This window comes from Excalfactoria chinensis, chromosome 13 (genome assembly GCF_039878825.1).
Source record: "Excalfactoria chinensis isolate bCotChi1 chromosome 13, bCotChi1.hap2, whole genome shotgun sequence".
Classification (NCBI taxonomy): domain Eukaryota; kingdom Metazoa; phylum Chordata; class Aves; order Galliformes; family Phasianidae; genus Excalfactoria; species Excalfactoria chinensis.
Window position 1 is genome coordinate 4,004,624 of NC_092837.1, and position 19,851 is coordinate 4,024,474.

Below are 19,851 nucleotides of genomic sequence, written 5' to 3' on the forward strand. Positions count from 1 at the left end.
AACACTGATTTATTCTCGTCTTTCCAGGCTCACAGCGTAAATCCAAAAGTCTCCTTGCAAACCTCAGCATCCTGGCAGGGCCAGGGGAATGTGACAGTAAGTACAAACATCATTGGGTCACGTATATTCAGATCCCTAAAGCCTTTGTCTCCACCTCGCCCTGTTTATTCTTCCTCACACTCCAGGAAAAAGTGGAAAGCCACCAGTGTTTTGCTGACCATTGGTTTCTCAGCCAACGACGTCCCTAGTAACCATTCAGTCCAGCAGAGTTCCACCGCTTCCATTCAGCCATTAACTACTGGCACACTAAGAGCTGTCTGCATGTTTTCAGAATTGTCATTTACGGTATCTGAGAAGTAAGGATCAGCTCACAGCTGTATTCAAATGATGTGGCAAAAGAGCATCAGGAATAACAAGATCTGGACACTAAGCCCTGAAAAAGCAATTTCTGGCTTGGAACATTTCTTAGCCAGAACTGCCAGGAGAACTGATGGGATGGGGAGAAGACCACAAATAACTGAGTGGCTGCCACACAGCTTAGCCATTTGTCAGCTTCCTTCACAGATTCACTTCAGAATAGACAGTTGGTTTAGAGCAGAGGGCAAGAGCTGGTAAATTCAGACTATTTAGAGAGAGACTGACATCTGAACTCAGACTGGAAGAGAAAGATAGAACAACTTGGGTTATTTTGGAGGAGACAGAGACTATATAAAAACCATTACTCCAGCAAAACAAACCCAAGCACTTCAGTTGCACACTGCAGTTACTCCATACACCAGACATGCCCTGGAATCAACTAAACCAGGTAGGGATCTCTGTAGAAGGGGGCAACTACTGGAAAGCAACATCGATCTCTGCCTACAGTGTAGGCAACAAACTGCCTTACAACACAAGACTGGAAACACTTACCAGCTACCAGCTCCGCTTCCCACTGAGTTTGTGCTAACAGCCCAATGAGTCATTTTCTCATGGAGCACTTGAAGGGAAAACTCTCCACAGGGTGTTTATTAGGTCTGTGCATGAACAACAGATAAAACACTTTGGCATCTTTGAAATAAAGTGCCAGAAATACGAACGAGCTTCTGCAGACCAGAAATTCAAACTAAAAAAACCCTGTTTTTCTTCATTACATGCAGATGCAGAGTCCCTCAGGAAGCCTGGCTGGGTCTCCCTATGGAATCACACCTGTGTTTACAAAGGTAACAAGCACTCACTGAATGGCACAGCTTGCACTACAACTTCAGCTGCTGGCTTTAGATCTCAAGTTGTCTTGAGAAGTTGTCTCTCAAGAAGAGAGGCTGGAACTTTGGTTCACTTACACTTCAGAAAAGCCAACATGCTTCATTTGCAGCACCATCAAACAAGCATCTTAATTGGTAAATGATCCAGACTACTCACATGAATTCATCTCATTTATTTCCTACCAAGAAGGCTGAAGTGGAAACCTTTCGCAGTAACTTCCCTCACTGTGTTATGTTCACTGGAATAGATATTTATTTTCCTGCACTGTTATTTTCATTTAAATGCACACATAAGCCTTTTAGTAAGCACTGGTCTGCAGGTAAAAAGGAAAACCCCAGTCAGCACCCAGCTTCAAACACATCTAAATCAATTATTGTACGTAAACAAACAAACAAGCCAGAGAGATGAAATCATCTCAATCACAGAAGGTTGCACTGTTCCCTAATTATTATTTCAGTAGGGAAATACTGAGGTCAGCCACCTAACTCCAATATTTCCTCCCCCAGGGTCTGCAAAACGTAAGAGCTACAAAAGGTCAATTAGTGGTATTTGAATGTCGCGTTCACGCTACACCCACCTTACAGGTACATTGGTACAGAGAATACGATCAGATAATAGATTCTGCAGACTTCCGAATACTACGAAAAAGTAGGTATTGCTATGGCTGTCAGGTGTACAGTCATTTTAGGGGGATATTGACAAAAAAAAAGAGAACAAGACCTGCTGCCAGTCTGGCATTCTAATCATTCCATTTTTTCTCTCTTATTTTGAGCAGAAGCTTGTTCATCATCAGTTCCTGGTAAGTACACTGCATGTTTCTTTGTTGGAATGCACATCAGTTTAGGATCTTAAGCTTACTTTCTTCCTCCTAATCTAATTTAAAACAACAATGTTCATAAAGTAGCCAGAATACCTTTTGCAATGCCAGGCAAACTGTTCAGCTTTAGTTTTGACACAAGCACCTTTTTGCATTTTATTGCTGCCAAACCCATCGCTAATTAACAGCCCTTTTGCAAGGACTAATTTCTACCTACAAACATTTGGCTTCTACAGTACAGCAGCATGCCTGAATTTGTCATTCCAGAGGAAGTCTGCACCCTGGTTATTACAGAAGCTTTTCCAGAGGATTCTGGAATATTTAAATGCGTTGCTGAAAACGAATTTGGATCTGCAGCATCCAGTGCACGCCTCTCAGTTTCCCCCGGTAAGCAGATGAACCTCTGAGCTGAGCAAATGAGCTTGAGAGAATTTGCTGCAGCTCAGCATTAGGCAGTCCCAGACCTCTACCAAACAAAATCCAGACCCAAATGCTTCCACTGACTCAAAGAGAAATGGCCTCAACGCAGCTTGCTTGGGTGGTTCTCGAAGATGAATGCAAGTTGCTCTGCATTTCTGCTTTTGCCTTTCTTCCTCACAGATCAGTGTAAAGATGACAGGGTGGGAACACTGCTCCGTCACTAAGGAGCTTCATTCCTGCACTTCATCCCTTCAGGAACCCCAGCTTAGCCCAACACATCACCTATACTTACACCTTCATTACTGTAACACACACCTTGTCTGGCTTGTGCTGAAAGCCACCTCCAAACAGAACAACACCTCGTGTGTAAACCAAAGCTCACCAGCCCCAGTTTGTCTAACACAGCTATGCAAGTTTGGGCTTAAGTAGAGCCCGGCAGGTTGAGCTCTCATCTACCAAAACACCTACCCCAATTTCACTCCAGGTTACTGCAGCATGATGAACTGATGAACCTCCACTGCTTTCTGCCTGAGTTGTGGATGATTTTGCTTTTAGGAGCAAAAGAGCTGGAAAGCTTTGCAGGTGCTGCCCACATGCCAGCTGTGCAAGTCACCATGAAGAAACCCAGCTTTGCTAGGAGCAGCCAAGCTGCAAGCAAGGACAGAGATGTGCCCAGCCTGCCATCCTACAGCACAGACACAACAGGGCTGGGAAATCGAGCAGAAGCCACTAACTTTGGCCAGCTAAATTCGAAGAGTGAAGCTGAAGATCTTCATGGAGTTTATGAGAATTCACCTCAGAATTCACCTTTGCGGTAAGACAAATTTAAAAGCACATCCCTTTATTTTCACATCCTACATAGGGAACAAACTCACTAGGCACCATGGCAATACAACTGCAAAGGTCCTGTGCCCTATGCCCTAACAGGTCAAACATGCACTTGCAGCAGCCTGAACTGTTTCCCCGAATGACAACAGGAGCATTCAACATCAGCTTAGCTACAGAACAACACAGGTTTGATTGGCAAAGTACAGAACAATCTGTACAAGGCAAAGACCATAGCATGTAGGGAATCTCAAGTCACCACTCTGTCATCACTAAGTTCCTCTGTAGCCTCGAACAAGTAGCATCACCTCCTGTTCTCATTTACCATCTTGGCAACTCCATCCTAGATTTTTGCAGCGTTTTCAAGGTGTTTACTGGCACAACATCGATCTCCAACAGTGAGGCCTCAGAGGCCCAAGCTCAGCGCTGTAAAGCAATTTCCTCCATTCTGTTAGCACAGGGGAAGCCATGATGCGTGCCTCCTCTCCCTGCCAAATGCCAGCGATGCACTATGGCCATCCCATGACACCATGTGGGAAAGGCTGTCCGTGACCAGAAGCATTCTCCGTGCTATAGGTTATTTTTGGGTGTACTCACCCACTTTAACTAAACCAGTTATCTTAACAATCCTGAACACCCTCCTCTGAACTCACTTCTGGAGAGATCATATTTCAGTATAGATCCCTCTGGGCACAGGAACTTTTTACTACATCACTGAGTAAAATCAGGGTTTGCCTCAATAACCTGCAGATATCCCTGAGTTGTCACTTTAGCCCTGGGCCCTCCCAGGCTGAATTTCTCCAGTGACATCAGCTGGGGCCCTACAAAGAGCCTACTGCAGAATCAAGAAGGTAATCAGCAGACCTTAGGGCCTGCAGCACTACCAAGCTGCAGATGGGTTGCTTGCAGCCTGTGATGAAGCTGTGTGTATGCTATCAATGCTTTCAAATATCACAAGCCAAGCACAGGAACTGAGTCTGAGTCAACTAGCCCAGTCCAATCCTGGAGATTAAGGTGAATTTGTTTCAGAGTGCCTAACAAGGAGCTGCACTGCTTGTAAGCTTTAGCTGATAGTTAGCTTCAGCAAGAGCAGACACGTTATTGTCTACCAATCAAAAATGAAAGCTCTTCTAAAATCCCTGGCAAACCTCTTAGGAGGAATGGGGGCAGCTGGAGACAGACACAGGACTTACTTTTTCATCCCCCCCCCACAGACTGCTCACACTCCTAACCAGCAACCTGCAAGGAGGCCCTTTCTGATTATACTCCCTGCTGTGTTTATTGCTTGCACCTGATGTCCTGCATCAAGGGATGTAACATGCCACCAAAATCAGACATGCAATAGCTTTTACAAATAGGAGATGTTAACTAGCATAGAAAGCTACAGTGTGCTTGCAGCTGGCAGCAATGCTGAACTGCATTTTGGAAGGCATGAATATATACCACAAGGCACAGAGAAAAAAAAAACAACAAGAATTTCTAGAAGCATCCATCAATAAGCATTTAAATAATTTTGAAACATGCAGCCTTATTGCAGTGTGCTCTGAAACAGCACTGTGAATGGGACTCAGCATTGCACAGGTTACTGTTAATAACAATTAATCGATCACTTGTAATGATTAGCTGTAAAATAACTGCCTTGTTAGACAGATTTAGACATATAAATAACACGTAATGCATGTGGCTGAAACTGTTACTGAAGACCAAAAGAAACCCTGACAAATACCATGATGAACTAAGCTAAAGGAACAAATCTAAAATGAATGAAATCTTCGTACCTCTCAAGTTTTTGCTTAGTATCAGCCAGTCCATAAAAGCCAGAACTGCAGTTCTAGAGAAGCACAGCTCCCATTAGTCCTCTAGAGTCCTTTATACTTACAGGTTACAGCACCCTTCCCAACAGCCTTAAAGAAAGGGACCAAAACCAGCACTGCTAGGCTCCACACTGATTATTAAGTTAATATGAGCCACTTAATCAAAGCAAAAGAAGAGGTCTCAAGTGTTTTAGATAGCTTTTACTATTCCTCAGTAAATTAACAGAAGATTTGTTGCTGCATCATTCAAGGAACCAGAAGAACCTGCTCAGATGCAGTGCGTCACCAGCAATAAAAAGGAAACTGAAGTAGTGCAGAAAGCCTCATCTCAGCAGCTGGTCAGGCACTATTCACTTCCCCCAACATAAGCTACCAGATTTACCCCTCTGCCTTCAACGCTTGAGCTTCTGGTTCCTCCAAGTTTCTTTGCTACCTTCTGGATCTCACACACTTCTGTTCCTTCTCCCTCACACAAGTCGTGCCAGTTGTGCTCAGCCATTTAAGCACAAACCTGTCCTCCATCAGAAGCCTTGCAGCCCACTTTAGTTTGGAAAGCAGCACGCTGCACCCTCACTGAAGCCCTTCGGAAGGCAGAAAGCCCATCTGCACACAGAACTGGCCTTCAGCTGCTCCCAGCTTCCTGCTGAACAAGCCTTCATGCCACACTTACCTTCCTTGTTTATTTTTTAAAGCAATCAACTCTCTGTACAAACCACACTTCTGTTTTAACTAAAACAGCAACAACCAGGGCCACACTCCTTCCTTCTCTGCCTTTCACCAGAAGGAAATGAAAGAAATTAGCACTCAATCAACACCTGCTTGTAGATATTGTCCACAAATGGTGAGCTGATGCTTAAATACAAACCCTCACTAGGTTAACTCAGAGATGGCTGTGCTGGAGGACTCACCCTTGCAAGGCTGGGCCTGCACAGCCCAACTGCAGCTTGGAGGTTTTTTAAACAATAGTATCCATGTTAGGCCATGATTGCTAAACTATAATTAAGATACTTAAATGCTATAATGCTAATTTAAGATGCAATTAAGCAGTGGAGCCTTTGATTAAAGGCACACAAATCACCTAATCTGCCAGCAGAATCTGGTGAAAGCAGCCTTGCTGGCTCTCCTGATCCAAGTTTATATGCATAATAATAGCCCCAAACAGCAATATATCATCAAATAACTCTTTACCAACAAGCCTGTTTAATTGGCGTTATTCAGCATAGGAGTGATTCTTCAGACACACGTGGTTATTCCACCACCAGCAGTGTTACTGTGTGCTATGGTGTGAGCAGCAGTGCCACAGCACAGGGCACTGCCAGCTGTGAGCAGTGCTGCAGTGTGCTGCTCACCGCTTCCTTCCTAGCCCTGACAGCTGGCTTTTCCAGGGTGTACACAGCCCTGAAAGCAGTACCGAGTTTTAATCACTACAATTAGTTGCTGCTTGTTGTGGTAAATGAACAAAGAAGGAATTTCACTGAACTACTAAGCAGGACTTAGGGAGGGCTCTATGGGCAGGTCTCACTGCTGCCCACAGTGTGATTTGCTGACTTCAGGCACCTGCCAAAAAATGAGGTTCTGGCCCATAAATAAAGTGCCCTCAGCAAGGGCTGGGTTGGAGACTCTTATTCTGACACTGGTGTAAGCAGGAGGACAGGCAGGTCCAGCAGTGTCATTTGCTGGCACCACGTTAAAGTCTCTGGTCTTATAATGCTACGCAGAGGGCTACTATGATAGTCTGTGTCAGTGAATGACGGTCCCTTCCCAAAATACGGCTTAAAGCCCAGGTGACACCAGGTGACAACTTCTAGGCTGTAGGTAAGGCTTTTTTTTTTTTTTTTTCCAGCACTTTTGATTGCAAATCTGGTTATTGAGTTAGCATGGGAAATTACAGTGTGCTGGGTAATGCTGAGATAGAAATAGAAATGTACCTTTAAGGTACTGTAGTGTCAAATGTAATATGGAAGGCAAAAAAAGGGGGAAAAAAAACCACTGATAAAGCAAAGTGGCTCTTACTGCTTCTTGTTGTCATCTTGTAAAGTCCAAATCTGTTTGGATTTTTCTGTTTCCACCCAGAGCAAGGTGGAATGATTGGAGGGAAACATAACTTACCCCTTGCTGTGAGGAGTGGATCTATGTGTGGCAGGGCAGCAGCTCAGTGTCTTATTGAACTGCAGTGTTCTAGGAAAGAAAGGTCTGCACAGAGCCTGTACGTAAATAGAATGAATCTGTACACTGATGTCAAAGCAGTATAAAAACAAGATTCGACCAGTTTTCTGCACCAGTGAATGAGAAGATAGTTTGGACACGCTCCAAAAAATCTGAGCTGGCTTCAAATTCCAAGAATGCAACCAGGGAAAATTAGGGAATCGTTACTATGAAACCTGTTTAGTTACTGTTAATTTACAACTAATGTTTGTAATTACCTTTAGGAAATGAAAGCTTTGAAACTTCATAAGACAAGAGCAATGTCTTCAGTTGATTCCCTCCCCTAGGAATTTCTCACCTCTTTGGGCTCTCCAATGAGAGGAATACAATATACTGTGTATATATAGCAGCTAAACAGCTGATCTCAGTGGGGCAAGATTACAATTTTTTCCAGCACATGTAACTGTGTGGATTTACATTCTCATTTTTTCTTAGTAACTTTTCATTTATTTGGTGGGGGAGGAATTGGTATTAATTTATCTCAGAGCTGAAGTTAGTTGTCATTCCTCACAAACTAAATCAGTTCACTCAAATGAAACATTCCTGTGCTGTGAATTGATAGGATACCAACATTTAGATATCAATGGCTTCCAAAATAAACGGAGGACCCCTGAGCAGCTTGGCGTGCCCTACTCCATCCTGCAGCTACAGCATTCCAGCAGTTACTAGTCAGAACAGCAAGTCTCAGGGAATGGCTTCCAACAGAGAAGTGTGGTCCTTAGTACTCCAAGTCCCAAATCTCTATTTGTTACATAAAGCTCTGAACTAAGAAGCTCCCAGAGAAGAAATCAGGATCCTTGCTTTCCAAAGTTTAGGTAGAAAAGCAAGTGGAACTTGTTTCATGCTTCCCTACAGCGCAAGGAATTTCTCAGCACAAGTAACCAATTCTGCATATAATAGTACATACAATATTTTGTCGGGGTATGAAGCTGCAGGATCCAGAGACCCGTAGTTAAGATGATATGCTGCATATCACTCTGCTTTGCAATAGTATCTCCAGCTGTCTGTGGTCAACTGGTGATGGGTTATCGCAGTAAACTTATTGTCATTCCTTTTAGAATTGAGAGGGCTCTTGCAGATAAGATAGCTGTGGTGAGCTCCACAGCTGGGTCTGATGGAGTGTGTGACTCGTTATTGTAACCTGAAATGTTCATATAGTTTATAAATAGTTCTAATCAATCCTAAATCTTCTTATTATAAGCTTAAGCTTTAACTGTCAACTGCCTGAACATCGTATTCTTTGGACTGCAAATGACTGCTTAAAGCACAGTATTTCTGCCATTGAAATTGTGATGTACCATTTCTTTTATCTGTATTGTCTTCCTTAAGGGAAAATCCACTCCAAGAAAGCCTCTATCCTGCAAGGCCAGGGTTCCACTCTATTCAGGAGCCCAGCCAAGAAAGCTTTTGTGGCCTGACTCCTAGTTTTTACCAGCCACCCACCCAAAGCCAGTTGTCACCAACCAAAACCCAGGACAGTCGTGAAAGCTCTCCTATGAGTGTCCGTAATCTCCCATCCGTTTCCTCTATGTGCCAACCAACCATGTTTAACTACGAACGTCCAAAACATTTTATCCAGTCTAAGAATGTGTGTCAAGGGCAACAGCAGCCTCCAGGATCCTCAACATCTACAGAGTCAAGCAGGCAAATCAAACAGTCCTCCATTCTAATCCAGCCTCGTAACCCTAGCGGGCAGAAATTCTCCTCCTCGTCATCGCTGAGCTCTTCAATCACGCTCTCCTCGCCTTCCTGTAGTGCCCCTAAGGAATCCACATATCCCGTCACACCTGCATCTGCGCAGTCTCCTGCTAGCTCATCATCTGGGCAACGGCTTATATCCATGCCTAACCAAACCCCCGCAGCATTCCTATGCTCAGTGCTACCCTCGCAGCCTGATTATAACAGCCAAACTCCTCCTATGGAACCTCAGTAAGTATACACAGGCTTCTAACCTCCCCTTGCTTTTGTCTGGCCTGGCCTCTCCCATGTACTGACCGATCGAAATCCGTGGTGAAGCCAATGGGACAACTCCTGCTGACTTCTCATGTGTAAGGCAGGGCTTTGCATGAGCAGAATGAGCCAAGTTAGGAGGCTGAGAGCTTGTCCTCAGTGTCTGTGGGCATAACTGAGGGTTAAACTGCATGGCAGTCAAGTCATGGGCTGCCCTGTGTGTTTGTTGGGCTTACTTTGAACAGTTTATCTTGATTTGGGGGAAAATGCTTGATTAATGGTATGCAGAACAGAGATAGATATATAGGGCTTCTGGACAGGGAGGAAGGCAACAGTAGTTCCCACCTAACTAACATTTGGTCTCTTCTCCTAGTAACTAGAAACGGGACAAAAGATAATGGCCTCAAGTTGCACCAGAGGAGGCTCATGCTGCATATTAGGACGAGCTTCTCCTCTGAGTGACCAAGCATTGGAACAGGCTGCCCACAGGGAGGTGCTGGAGGCAGCATCCCTAGAGGCATCCAAGAAATGTGTCGATATGGCACTGAGGGACGTGGGATAGTGGGAATGGTGGCAATGGGTTGATGGTTGGATTGGATGATCTTAGAGGTCAATTCGTTCTGTGATTTCTCATAAGTTTCAGCAGTATTTTCAGGTTCCAGCTCATGATGAGAATCTACAATATCTATGATACAGTCTTCATTAATCGTATGTGCTAGCAGAAAGGCAGCCACTTTAAATTTTTACCCCTTAAGACTGAAGACTAAATTCTTTCCTGAATATGTATTATATCATTTTGCCTTTGGGCTGCAATCCAAATACTTTCCAAGGTCAGTGAGATCTCTAAGGGAGCTGGGTCTTGCCTTCTCACCAACTTGTCTTCCTGCCAGTACTAGTTGGGGGTCCACTGAAAGTCAGTGTAGCATATCCAGGAAACATTCAACTGAGGATATTAGAAAGGTGAAGGGAGGCGAGGAATCCTGCTGACTTGGATATGAATTCAGGTTTAAGTGTCAGTTTGTGTTCAGGAAACCTGAATGTTTCTGGGTCTTTCTGAAGCACAGCACTGAGGGAAGCAGGAAAGTAAGACAAAGAAGGCTAGCTGGGATGCTGGGATGCTGAGAAGCAGTTTTTTAATGTACTGCAGAAGTGTTTGTGGGTTAGGTATGCATCTGGAGCAACTGATGAGTTTTGTGTACATAGTGGAGCATTTTTGTTTCCATAGCAAGGAGCTTTGCTGCCTCGCTATGCCTTTCATGTAAGCTGCTCTGAAGAATTAACTGCAGCGTTCTGTGAGCTGAGGAATTATTTTCCGAATCGTTCTACAAATGGACAAAAGGGGATGTGAGACTTCTTAACGTGCTGAGCAGACTCTGAAAGCTACTGAGTTATGAATTGTGCGAGCTATTAAGCCCAAGTAGTACTGAAACACATAGGAGAGTTACAACTGTTTTGCCCTACTGCAATCAGCAGACTAAACTCCCAAGCAAGAGGAGTAAGAGGATTTTGGATAGAAACAGCTGTAGAACACAACTGCAGCATATGAGGTCCTGCTGCACTTAATGAATTGGCTTAGGTCCTGCCAGAGCACTGTGACCTCTAGGAGACCTTCGCAGTGTGTTTTGAGGGATGCTCCTCTCTTCCTAGAGGAAACTTTTCAGAATCAAGCCTAACTTCTTACTATAGCCAAGACTTGATTGACCCTTGAGTATGGGTTATGGGGTCAGGCTCTGTGGGAATTGTAGCTTGGGCTTCTAAGGACTCCTGTGGGGTTATCTTGGCTGTGGAACATCTGAACATAAATGCTTCCAGGGGCCACAAAGTATAGAGTAATTAACAAGCTATTTGGTCACACGTAATGAACTAGTTTGTAATCCTGTTGTGGATTTGCAGCTCCCAAAGCCTCGTTTTTAACAAATGAGAGCAGTTTTTGCTCCTGGACAGGCTCTCCAAGCTCAGTGCAGCTAGTGGTGCCCTTAGAACACTGCTAGCCTGACTGCACACACCCCAGCCAGAATAGGAGTTGCTGCAAGATTTAGTGGTACAGAATGGAGACATGCAGCAAGCTACTGAGACAGTGGTGGGGGAGGACACTGAATGACATGGTTAGACAATGATGCTTCCCTTTTTCATCCTCAGTTATGCCACCTGGCATCTCCCAAATGCTTTACAAGTTCATTTGAACCACAGCTCCTAGGTAGCAGATTGTCATCTTTGTGTGTATTTTATAAAACTGTAGTGACACAAGCAAGCCTACAGAGTAACTTTGCTTTCTCTTCCTGTGTGAGTAGTTACTCAAAACCAATGTACAAAAAACAAGCTAGTATCAACTCCATGCAGAAGACATCTGACCAAGAAATCAGAGGAACAAAAGAGGCCCTCATCCAGGACTTGGAAAAGAAACTCCGATGCAAAGACAATCTCCTCCAGAATGGAAACCAGGTAAGTGAAATCTACTAATTAAAGAATCAATTTACTGCAGTTCTTATTAGTGAAAGGAGGGATGCAGAGACTGGCTCTAGGACCCTAGGGACTAGAGTCTCCAAACTTATCAGAAAGGAAAAGGAAGCACAGGAACAAGTGGAGAAGTAGCAGCACATGGTTAGGGATTGATGAATTTGCATGACCAAGTTAATTAGGCTAGAATCAGGAATGAGGTACGTGTACAGGAAAGAAAGGAGCATTGTTTATAGCCATGGCACAAACTGCAACTTTCTCCTGAGAATCTTGCTGAATGTCACATCCACAGACAACAGAAACCCAAGAGGAACACCTCAGTTCTTCAGACACAATCTGACCTTGAGTCCCAATGCTGAGGTTGATAAGCTACCCTGAATCATTAGAAAGTTGGAGAAATACCACTTCTTATTCTAGAGTATCACCACTTGTGGTAAACCTCTTTGATTTTTTTTAGATGAATGATAATAAACCAAATAAAACATGACCTTTTGTCATAAAGTCAGTGAGCTACAAGACAGTCTTAGACTCATGCTTAGCTATTTATACTGTGAAGGGACAACATACAATCCCTTTGGTCAAGAAATCCAAATCTGGGAGGAGGAAAAAAAATGGCTTACCAGTAGGGAAGCACATTACAGCAGCACGTTGGAGTCAACAGGTCTGTAGTGCAGGAACCTTGCTGCTGACTGAAGGAAAACTAGTAAAATCCCAGGGTTTATAGTCTCTTTCCTCTTTCCCCTGAAGTAGAAAGGAGTTTTGACATTATTACCAGTGGAAATGGATTTGTGTCATATATATAATCTTAAACACTGAAGGAAAAATATTAGGTCAAATAATGAGTTAACACATCCCTAACAGGAACACCCTATCTGCTGTAACAATGTTTGCCATTGCAAGCCAGAGTTTCTTCCAATAGGAAGCCAGACTAAAAATAAGGCTTGTGCAGTCACTGCTGTGCCCTCCTTCCTTTGTCCTCCAATAATGTCTGAAGCAACTGACGGCCTCAGCCGCACCTGATGCAGCAGTGAGCTCAGGGAGACTCTTATAGACTTTTATTTCTTCTAAGGAGTAGATCGCCAAGTCTTTCCAAATCCTTACCTACAAAGGAGTAATCACATATATGTCCTGCACATGAGGTACACAAGAAGAAATTGATGGAATCCAAGTTCACAGAACTAACATACTTAATCTCCTTCAAAGTAACCAGACCGCAAGACTGCATTTAGCTCTACTTGTCTTCAGCCCCACGTGCTGTATTCATACTGTTGGAACTCACTGTTGCATGACTGAAACCCGTTCTGTCCTCAGAACGGCACACAGTGTCTCACAAGGTGGCTGCTTTGCTGGCATAGAGCTCCCGTGTGCTGTCAGGGCTCTGGTGTTTCTCTCCTCTCTTTCTGGGGATAGGGGACACTAGCACCTAGCCTCTAGCTCCTGAATTAAATCCACAGCTGAGCGACTTGGAAAGTTTTCCCAGTGCTAACAGAAAGATACCCTGGGACTCTGGCTTCTGAGATAATGCCATCAGTTACCCATAAATAATCACAGAGCAGAGAAAGGAGGCGTGGTAGGCCACAGATGGTATTAGGGAGGCTCTGATGAACAGGCAGTTTAATCTTTTATGCATTTTGTTGCTGTATATATTGAGGATGACTTCAGTAGGCATCACAGACTGCAAACCCACTGGAACAGGCATAGTGTTTCTATTCAGACACTGTTTTCATTGACAACACCCTGACTTTGTGGCATATCAGTGTGCTCTACAAGATTAACTGAAATAGTAAATGGGCTTATAACTAGAATTCCTCCATGCTCTGCTCTAAGCGATTAACGTATGAAGAAAGAATGGCTCGCAGGCTGCTTGGACCAGAAAATGCTGCATCTGTGTTTGAAGCACAAAGTGAAGACATGCAGAACGCACAGGTAAATGGGGGCCTGTCTCAGAGGGGTAATTTCCTGCTGATTGTGCTGTGAACTGTTTGTGCTTGAAGAGAGATAAATAGGTTTTCTTTGTACCAACACAGGAAAGGGAGGGGGAAAGCTTTTGTCAGCATAACTGTATCTTTTAGGTTTTGGGGGGTGACTGTGGAGAGGGTTGGAGTTTAAGCACTAAATATTGGCAGTACTTCCACCATCCCCTTGCTGGGCCTGATCTGATCTGTAGGAATGACCTCTCTAGGGAGGAATTACAACAGCTGCTGCCCAGCACTGTGACAGGCAGGGAGGACAGTGAGGGATCCAGGTACCCACTCTAAGAGCCTGAGTTCAGACTTGGCCAGCACAACAAGTTTTACACCTGTCATCATTTTGAATAAGTGACATTGACTACAAGAGGTCAGGACCCTGGGGTGGCACTGGTGGGGTTTTATCCCTTCCTGAAGCCTGCAATCATTAACAGAAGACAAAGCAGTTATTTTGGCAGCCCACGTGCTGAGAGCCAAAAATCGATTACAACTGGCATGTTCAAAAACATTTTAGTGGGCGACTTGCATCATTCTCTGGCTATTCAGAACAGTCCAGCTGAAAGCTCTCCCTAGCACTTCTCTGATGAAAGCTAGTGGAAATATCTGTGATGTAGCACTGGACACCTGGGCTGCCAAAGAAAACATCCCTCCTGCTACAGGCATGCAGACAGCCAGCAGGCTGACATCTATCTTTCAAAACGTGGTTAGCAAAACTCAATGCAAGACACTCTTAAGATCACTTAAGGGAGGAATACACACTGAGCTGTTTGTCCCCAACAATCACCTGACAGAAAGGGAACATTACGAGTATCAGAGACCTCTTTTTTTTTTTTCTTCTATTTTTCAGAGAATAATGAAACATTCGGTCAAAGCAGGATAGCTGAGAAATGCTCCATAAAAAAGCAGAAGGAGAAACTGGGTTATGTTGGGGAGATCCTGACTTACTTTTAAATACTGCAGTCACTGATTCTTTCATCCTCTCATTCCTCAGGACTGTAGTTGTCGGTCCATATAATAGAGTGTCAAAACTATCAGCAGCAGTTTCCTCACCACAGCATCATCTCACAAGACAAGCAGCCATTGTACAGTACCTGTGTAAATGAGCAGATACAAGCAATTGGCTTTGGAACACGGTGTTGAGCTCAGTCCAGCTAACCCTTTCAGCACGTGATGCTTCCCCTGAACTGAACTTTGCATCTGTGTTTGAAGTTTAAATCCAAGCTTAAGTGTTCCACAGCAATGGAGTGCAGCAGAGCGCAGAACCAAGCACTGTAATGGCAAACACTCCAGAAATTTCCACGCAGTATTTTTTCTATCTGATTTCATAGCTAAAACGAGTCACTGGTAGTAAACCCTGCTTGTATTTTCCAGACATCCAAGGTCCTAGCAGGAATCAGTCTGGGGTACTTTAGTAGAAGTACCATGTGATTGTGGAGTTGTCAGTAAGCTTAGCTGGCGCTGTGATCTAGAAAGAAAAATATTTTCCAGCTCAGCATGTGTTCATTGCCACTGGTACCATATTTAAGTGGCACAATGCAATTCTTGCCAGTGATTCCACTTCTATTCCTGCTATTGGGAAGGACACTCCGTACTGAGCTCTTGTTTTAGATACTGTCACTCTCCCCTGTAACAAAGGTTATTGGCTTGCCAAAGGCCCAGTGTGCCAAACGAAGCTGCTGCACCTATCACCTGTACAGTGATGAGAAGCTGTCCCATTCTATTAATAGGACTTGCTGGCATGGTAAAAAGTCTAGAGTGAAAAAAGGGCACATTAATTTCTGCTGCGAGTTTTGTTACCTCTTAACCCAACAACTTTTCGAGGAGTCGGTCTGCTTAAAATGGCTCCTCATTCAGCCTGTAAACTTTCTCTCAAGTTAATTTGGTTTTTCTCTTCTTTCTGAGCACCAGAATGCAGAAAACATCAGGCTGCAGGTTCCGACAACACACGTAAGGTAATGCATAAAAGCCAGTGCTGCGTGACTCTGTGACTTGTTTCAAATATTTCTAGGCAAAACCAGCATTGCTTTGCTTTTTCTAAAGTACTGTTTGTAAAGTAGTTATCACTAAATTCATTCATTTCTTTCAACTAAACCACAGCCATTTGTAGATGATGGCTGATGCCTATGGCCTTGATCCAGTCAGTTCTAAGCATAGCACTAAAGGTTTAAAGACTTTGCGTGTTTCTATGTTGAATTGAGTAACTTCAACAAAATAACTGGTTGGTCAAATGTTACATCTTACAGCTGAAAAACAAGCTAGGTCTGTACTGCTGCATTCCTAAGCCTCTTGAGGGACTCTGCTTCAAAATGATCAGTGCTATGGTACATATGGTACATTTACTTGAATAACTGTTCCTATCCTCCTCTTAGGAGCAGACCATCCTCCAGAGGAGATGAACGTGGACATGACTCGATCCAGGAAAAGTTTTTCCAACCACGATTTACACAAGTGCCAGAAGATGTAATTATTGAGGAGGGACGATTCTGCAGGCTCGACTTCAAAGTAATACCATCCTCTCACTTTCAGTCCCCTTAGTTGTGTGGTGTATGTAGCATGAGCAGAGGACTCTGAGCTGCTGTGCCTCTGTGGCTCAATAAGCCAGAGCACTAACAGCAGATTTCCCAGAGTCTCCCTAGGCAGAAGATGGGCAAATGTTTCTACATTTTCCCTTGAATAATGTAAGGGGGATTAATTTCGTAAGAGCATGGTTAGAACTAAATAATGGTGGTAAATGTGGACCACTACATAAAGCCTGTTATAGCTCATTGCAAAGACCAAATGTTAAAGCCCTGATCCAAGAAACCATTTAGAGAGGCAACTGTGCTCTGCACTGGAACTCTCACTGCACTGGAACTCAGTGGCATGAAAACATGCAGGGCAAGACCTGTGTAAGACTGCCTGCCTTTAATGAGTCCTCCCTAAGGCTCTAAGTATTCTCTTGCTGGAGAAGATAATTTGGCAAGAAAATGCAGTAATTAGAGATAAACAGAACAGCAGACTGGGCTGAGACTGCATGGCAACTGTACCAACCCTAGGGTAAGAACAAACATAGGGCTTGCACATATGTAACCTTACTGCAAATACTGTTTGCTGATCTGATTGTGAATTGGCTTGTTTTTCCTTAATTACATCCACAAAACTTCCACTCCCTTGCCTTAAGTAAAGTCTTGCCAGACTTCAACGTGGCCTTTAGCTATTTTGCTGCAAACTGCTTAACTTCTGTGTGTCACGGGCAACCTAGAGCACGTCTGCAAGACAGCTTATATTATCAAAACTGTGCAGGTAACTGCTACAGTACGAGGTGTGAGATTAGAAAAGCAAATTCCCTCCCTCCAAAACCACAGAAAGCATCTCCAACCTAATCAAAGCTACCTTACAGGATGGAAACAACAGGGGTTTGTAGGAACAGCATCCCCTGTTCTTGTAGACAGAGCTCATCTCTCTACAGCACTTCTCTGTGCAGCACCAACATTGATATTCAAAAGTAGGCAAGACTAAATTTTGTACAATGGCCATGACTTGGTCACTTAAATGCTTCAAACTCTGTGTGGCACTGAAGGGTTTGTATTATCTTATCTTAAAGCTGTTCAACTCTGTGCTGCTTTCCTCTCCTTCACAGGTTAGTGGGCTGCCAACCCCAGATGTGATGTGGTATCAGAATGGAAGGATGGTTCATCAGGATCAGTTTCATAAAATGATAGTGTCGGAGAAGGGATTCCACTCATTTATTTTTGAAGCAGTGAAATCATCTGATGCAGGAACATATGAATGCGTGGCTGTCAATCGTGCAGGAGAATCATCCTTTGCAGTTAAAGTGGAAGTAATCGGTAAGACGGAGAGCACTGATAAATACTTGGCCAGGTTCTGAAAATCTTAGTATTCTAATGCCTTCCTCTGTGTGCATGTGGTATCACAACAACTAGGAGGCACAAATCTCCACACATTCCAGCTCAAACAATAACAAGAAGTCTATCTTTGCCGAAACTATTTTAACACATTGCATTGGGATGAAATATTTCTTCTGAGCACTTTTACTGGGGAATTTCAACATAATATAATCTCTAGAATTTGGGATTTACTCACCTTCAAGAACTGACAGCAGAATGTAGATTGACTGTCCTCCTAAAACGGGCTGTGTCTACCACACCCTTATGCACATGGGAACTGCCTGTAGGTTAAGAGATGCTGGAGGCAAAGTGTCCTCCTGAATTTAGCATTCTGAAGTCTTAGAGCTCAATAATAATGTTTAATACTTACAGTAACTCCTTCTTATCTTTCTTCTTCAATTCAGCAAAAGAACATCACACGCCTCCAACTTTTATCTTCAAGCCACAAAGCAAAAAGGTTTTTGAAGGAGATACAGCCAGGCTCGAATGCCAGATCTCTGCCATCCCAACTCCTCGGATTTACTGGAAAAGAAACAATGAAATGGTACAATATAATACAGACCGAATAAGGTATCCTACTAATAAGTTGGCTGTTAGTGTACTAGAAAACAATAACCACTGTTTGTTAAATCATATTTCAATGAGCTGGTTAACAAAAGCAGCAGCTGGCTGGCCAGGCACGCCGCTCATGATGAACAGGGCCATGGGCCAGACAGAAATGATGCTCAGAGTCTTGTTTTGAGGGCACAGCAAGATGCTGCTGAATTCCAGCAGGAGCTACAAGGCCCATGCAGAAGCATGGCTTTGGGACTACGACATGCAGTGTGTTTGTTGAGCTCTGATGCTGCGGGGTCTACAAAAGGCCTTGGTGCCACCCTAATGCTATCACAACGTGCATTACCACTGGTACATAACAAAACTGCAGCACTGACGTTCACACAGTTCATAGTGTCCTGTGAGAATTGTTCTAGGGCTCTTTCAGCTCCTCAGCATGTAAACTGGCTCTGATTTCAATGTCTTCTCATTTTTCTCCTCCAATCACTTACATGTAAACATATATGTATATATTTTTCTCCCCAGCTTGTTACATGATAATACTGGAAGGATTTGCCTCCTGATTCATAATGCAAACAAGAAGGACGCTGGGTGGTATACAGTATCTGCAGTTAATGGAGCAGGTGTGGCCACGTGCCATGCCAGACTGGAGGTTGCAAGTAAGTACTGCAGCACAGCGCTGCCACAACCTGAGCTGCCACCTGCTGCATTCAGAGCAGACCCTGATGGTTCACCTAGCAAAGCTCAGCCTGCTGAAAACTATATTGTCACTGATAGCAAAGAGGGTGAATGTCGTGCTTCCCCTGCAATTCCAGCCTGTCTGTTAAATTCACTTAAAAGCTGGATGTTTTATGTTGCAGATAAAAAAAAAACGATTGAGTTGCTATTGCCTGGGTCTGGGAAGACACTGAAAGGGTCTTTTTTCTGTTCCAGCACATACAAACAAGCCAGTTCCAGCCCCGAAGCAGCTACGAGTCCGACCAACTTTCAGCAAGTATTTGGCCCTCAATGGCAGAGGGCTGGATGTGAAACAAGCCTTCTCACCAGAGGGAGAGTTTCAGCGTTTGGCTGAGCAGTCTGGACTGTATGAAAGCGATGAACTTTAACTGGAAACAAAGAGGAAAACTCATAACAACGAGAGACAAGGCCAACGTGGATGCAGTTAACTGGTGATAGTTCTAATTAGCAAAACACCTATCTACGTATTTTTACTGGTGACTGTTGCACATTCTGCTGTTCCCATTTTACCATGTTAGATGATATTTATATGGGTTGGTGAATATAACCATTTTCTGAGTATTGTATTTTAACCATAGAGCCTAAGCAGGCAGGCCGATTAGCTCCCACAGTGCTGGGTTCCGTGCTGAAGTAGGTTGGTTTGTACTGCTTCTCTAATACTGCTCTTGGTGAGAACTCTGTACTGCCTGATTACTAAAACCGAATAGCGTGTTTTTATGAGAATTAAGTAGAAGCAAATAAAATCTTAAACACCCAACGCAGACTTTGCCTCTTTCTTGCCCGGCGGCCCGGCCTCACACACAGCCGCATGGCCGCTCCCTCACCGTCCCAAGGCTGCGCCGCCGCCCCGTTCCAACCCCTCACAGCGCGTTAACGGCCGCAGCCAGCGCTCCTTCCCGCTCTGAAATCCAGAAGGGAATTCCCCGAGCGGAGGAATCCGCCGCCAGGACACACAGCGGGATCCGGGACGGCCG

At 44.0% G+C, this 19,851-nt stretch overlaps 1 protein-coding gene across 2 annotated transcripts; it reads left to right on the forward strand.

Moving 5' to 3' along the window:
• The first annotated feature begins 1,136 nt into the window (after window positions 1–1,136).
• On the forward strand, window positions 1,137–19,513 carry MYOT (myotilin). Of its 2 annotated transcripts, XM_072348331.1 has the most exons (14): window positions 1,137–1,199; window positions 1,749–1,890; window positions 2,018–2,041; window positions 2,327–2,446; window positions 3,035–3,293; window positions 8,653–9,252; window positions 11,565–11,715; window positions 13,558–13,656; window positions 15,600–15,649; window positions 16,067–16,199; window positions 17,317–17,524; window positions 17,989–18,154; window positions 18,665–18,798; window positions 19,073–19,513. In XM_072348331.1, exons 1-14 carry the CDS (start codon window positions 1,137–1,139, stop codon window positions 19,243–19,245), a joined length of 2,322 nt encoding a protein of 773 aa, XP_072204432.1. In that variant the 3' UTR covers window positions 19,246–19,513. The 2 variants fall into 2 exon arrangements, with proteins under 2 accessions (XP_072204432.1, XP_072204433.1); XM_072348332.1 differs by lacking the exons at window positions 1,137–1,199; window positions 1,749–1,890; window positions 2,018–2,041; window positions 2,327–2,446; window positions 3,035–3,293 and adding an exon at window positions 6,748–6,933.
• Window positions 19,514–19,851: the final 338 nt, after the last annotated feature.

Coding starts and splice junctions, on each gene's coding strand:
- MYOT (XM_072348331.1), top strand. CDS start 1,137: ATGCAGAGTCCCTCAGGAAGCCTGGCTGGGTCTCCCTATGGAATCACA. Junction 2,042..2,326: donor TTGTTCATCATCAGTTCCTG/GTAAGTACACTG, acceptor TTGTCATTCCAG/AGGAAGTCTGCACCCTGGTT. Junction 18,799..19,072: donor TGCCAGACTGGAGGTTGCAA/GTAAGTACTGCA, acceptor TTTCTGTTCCAG/CACATACAAACAAGCCAGTT.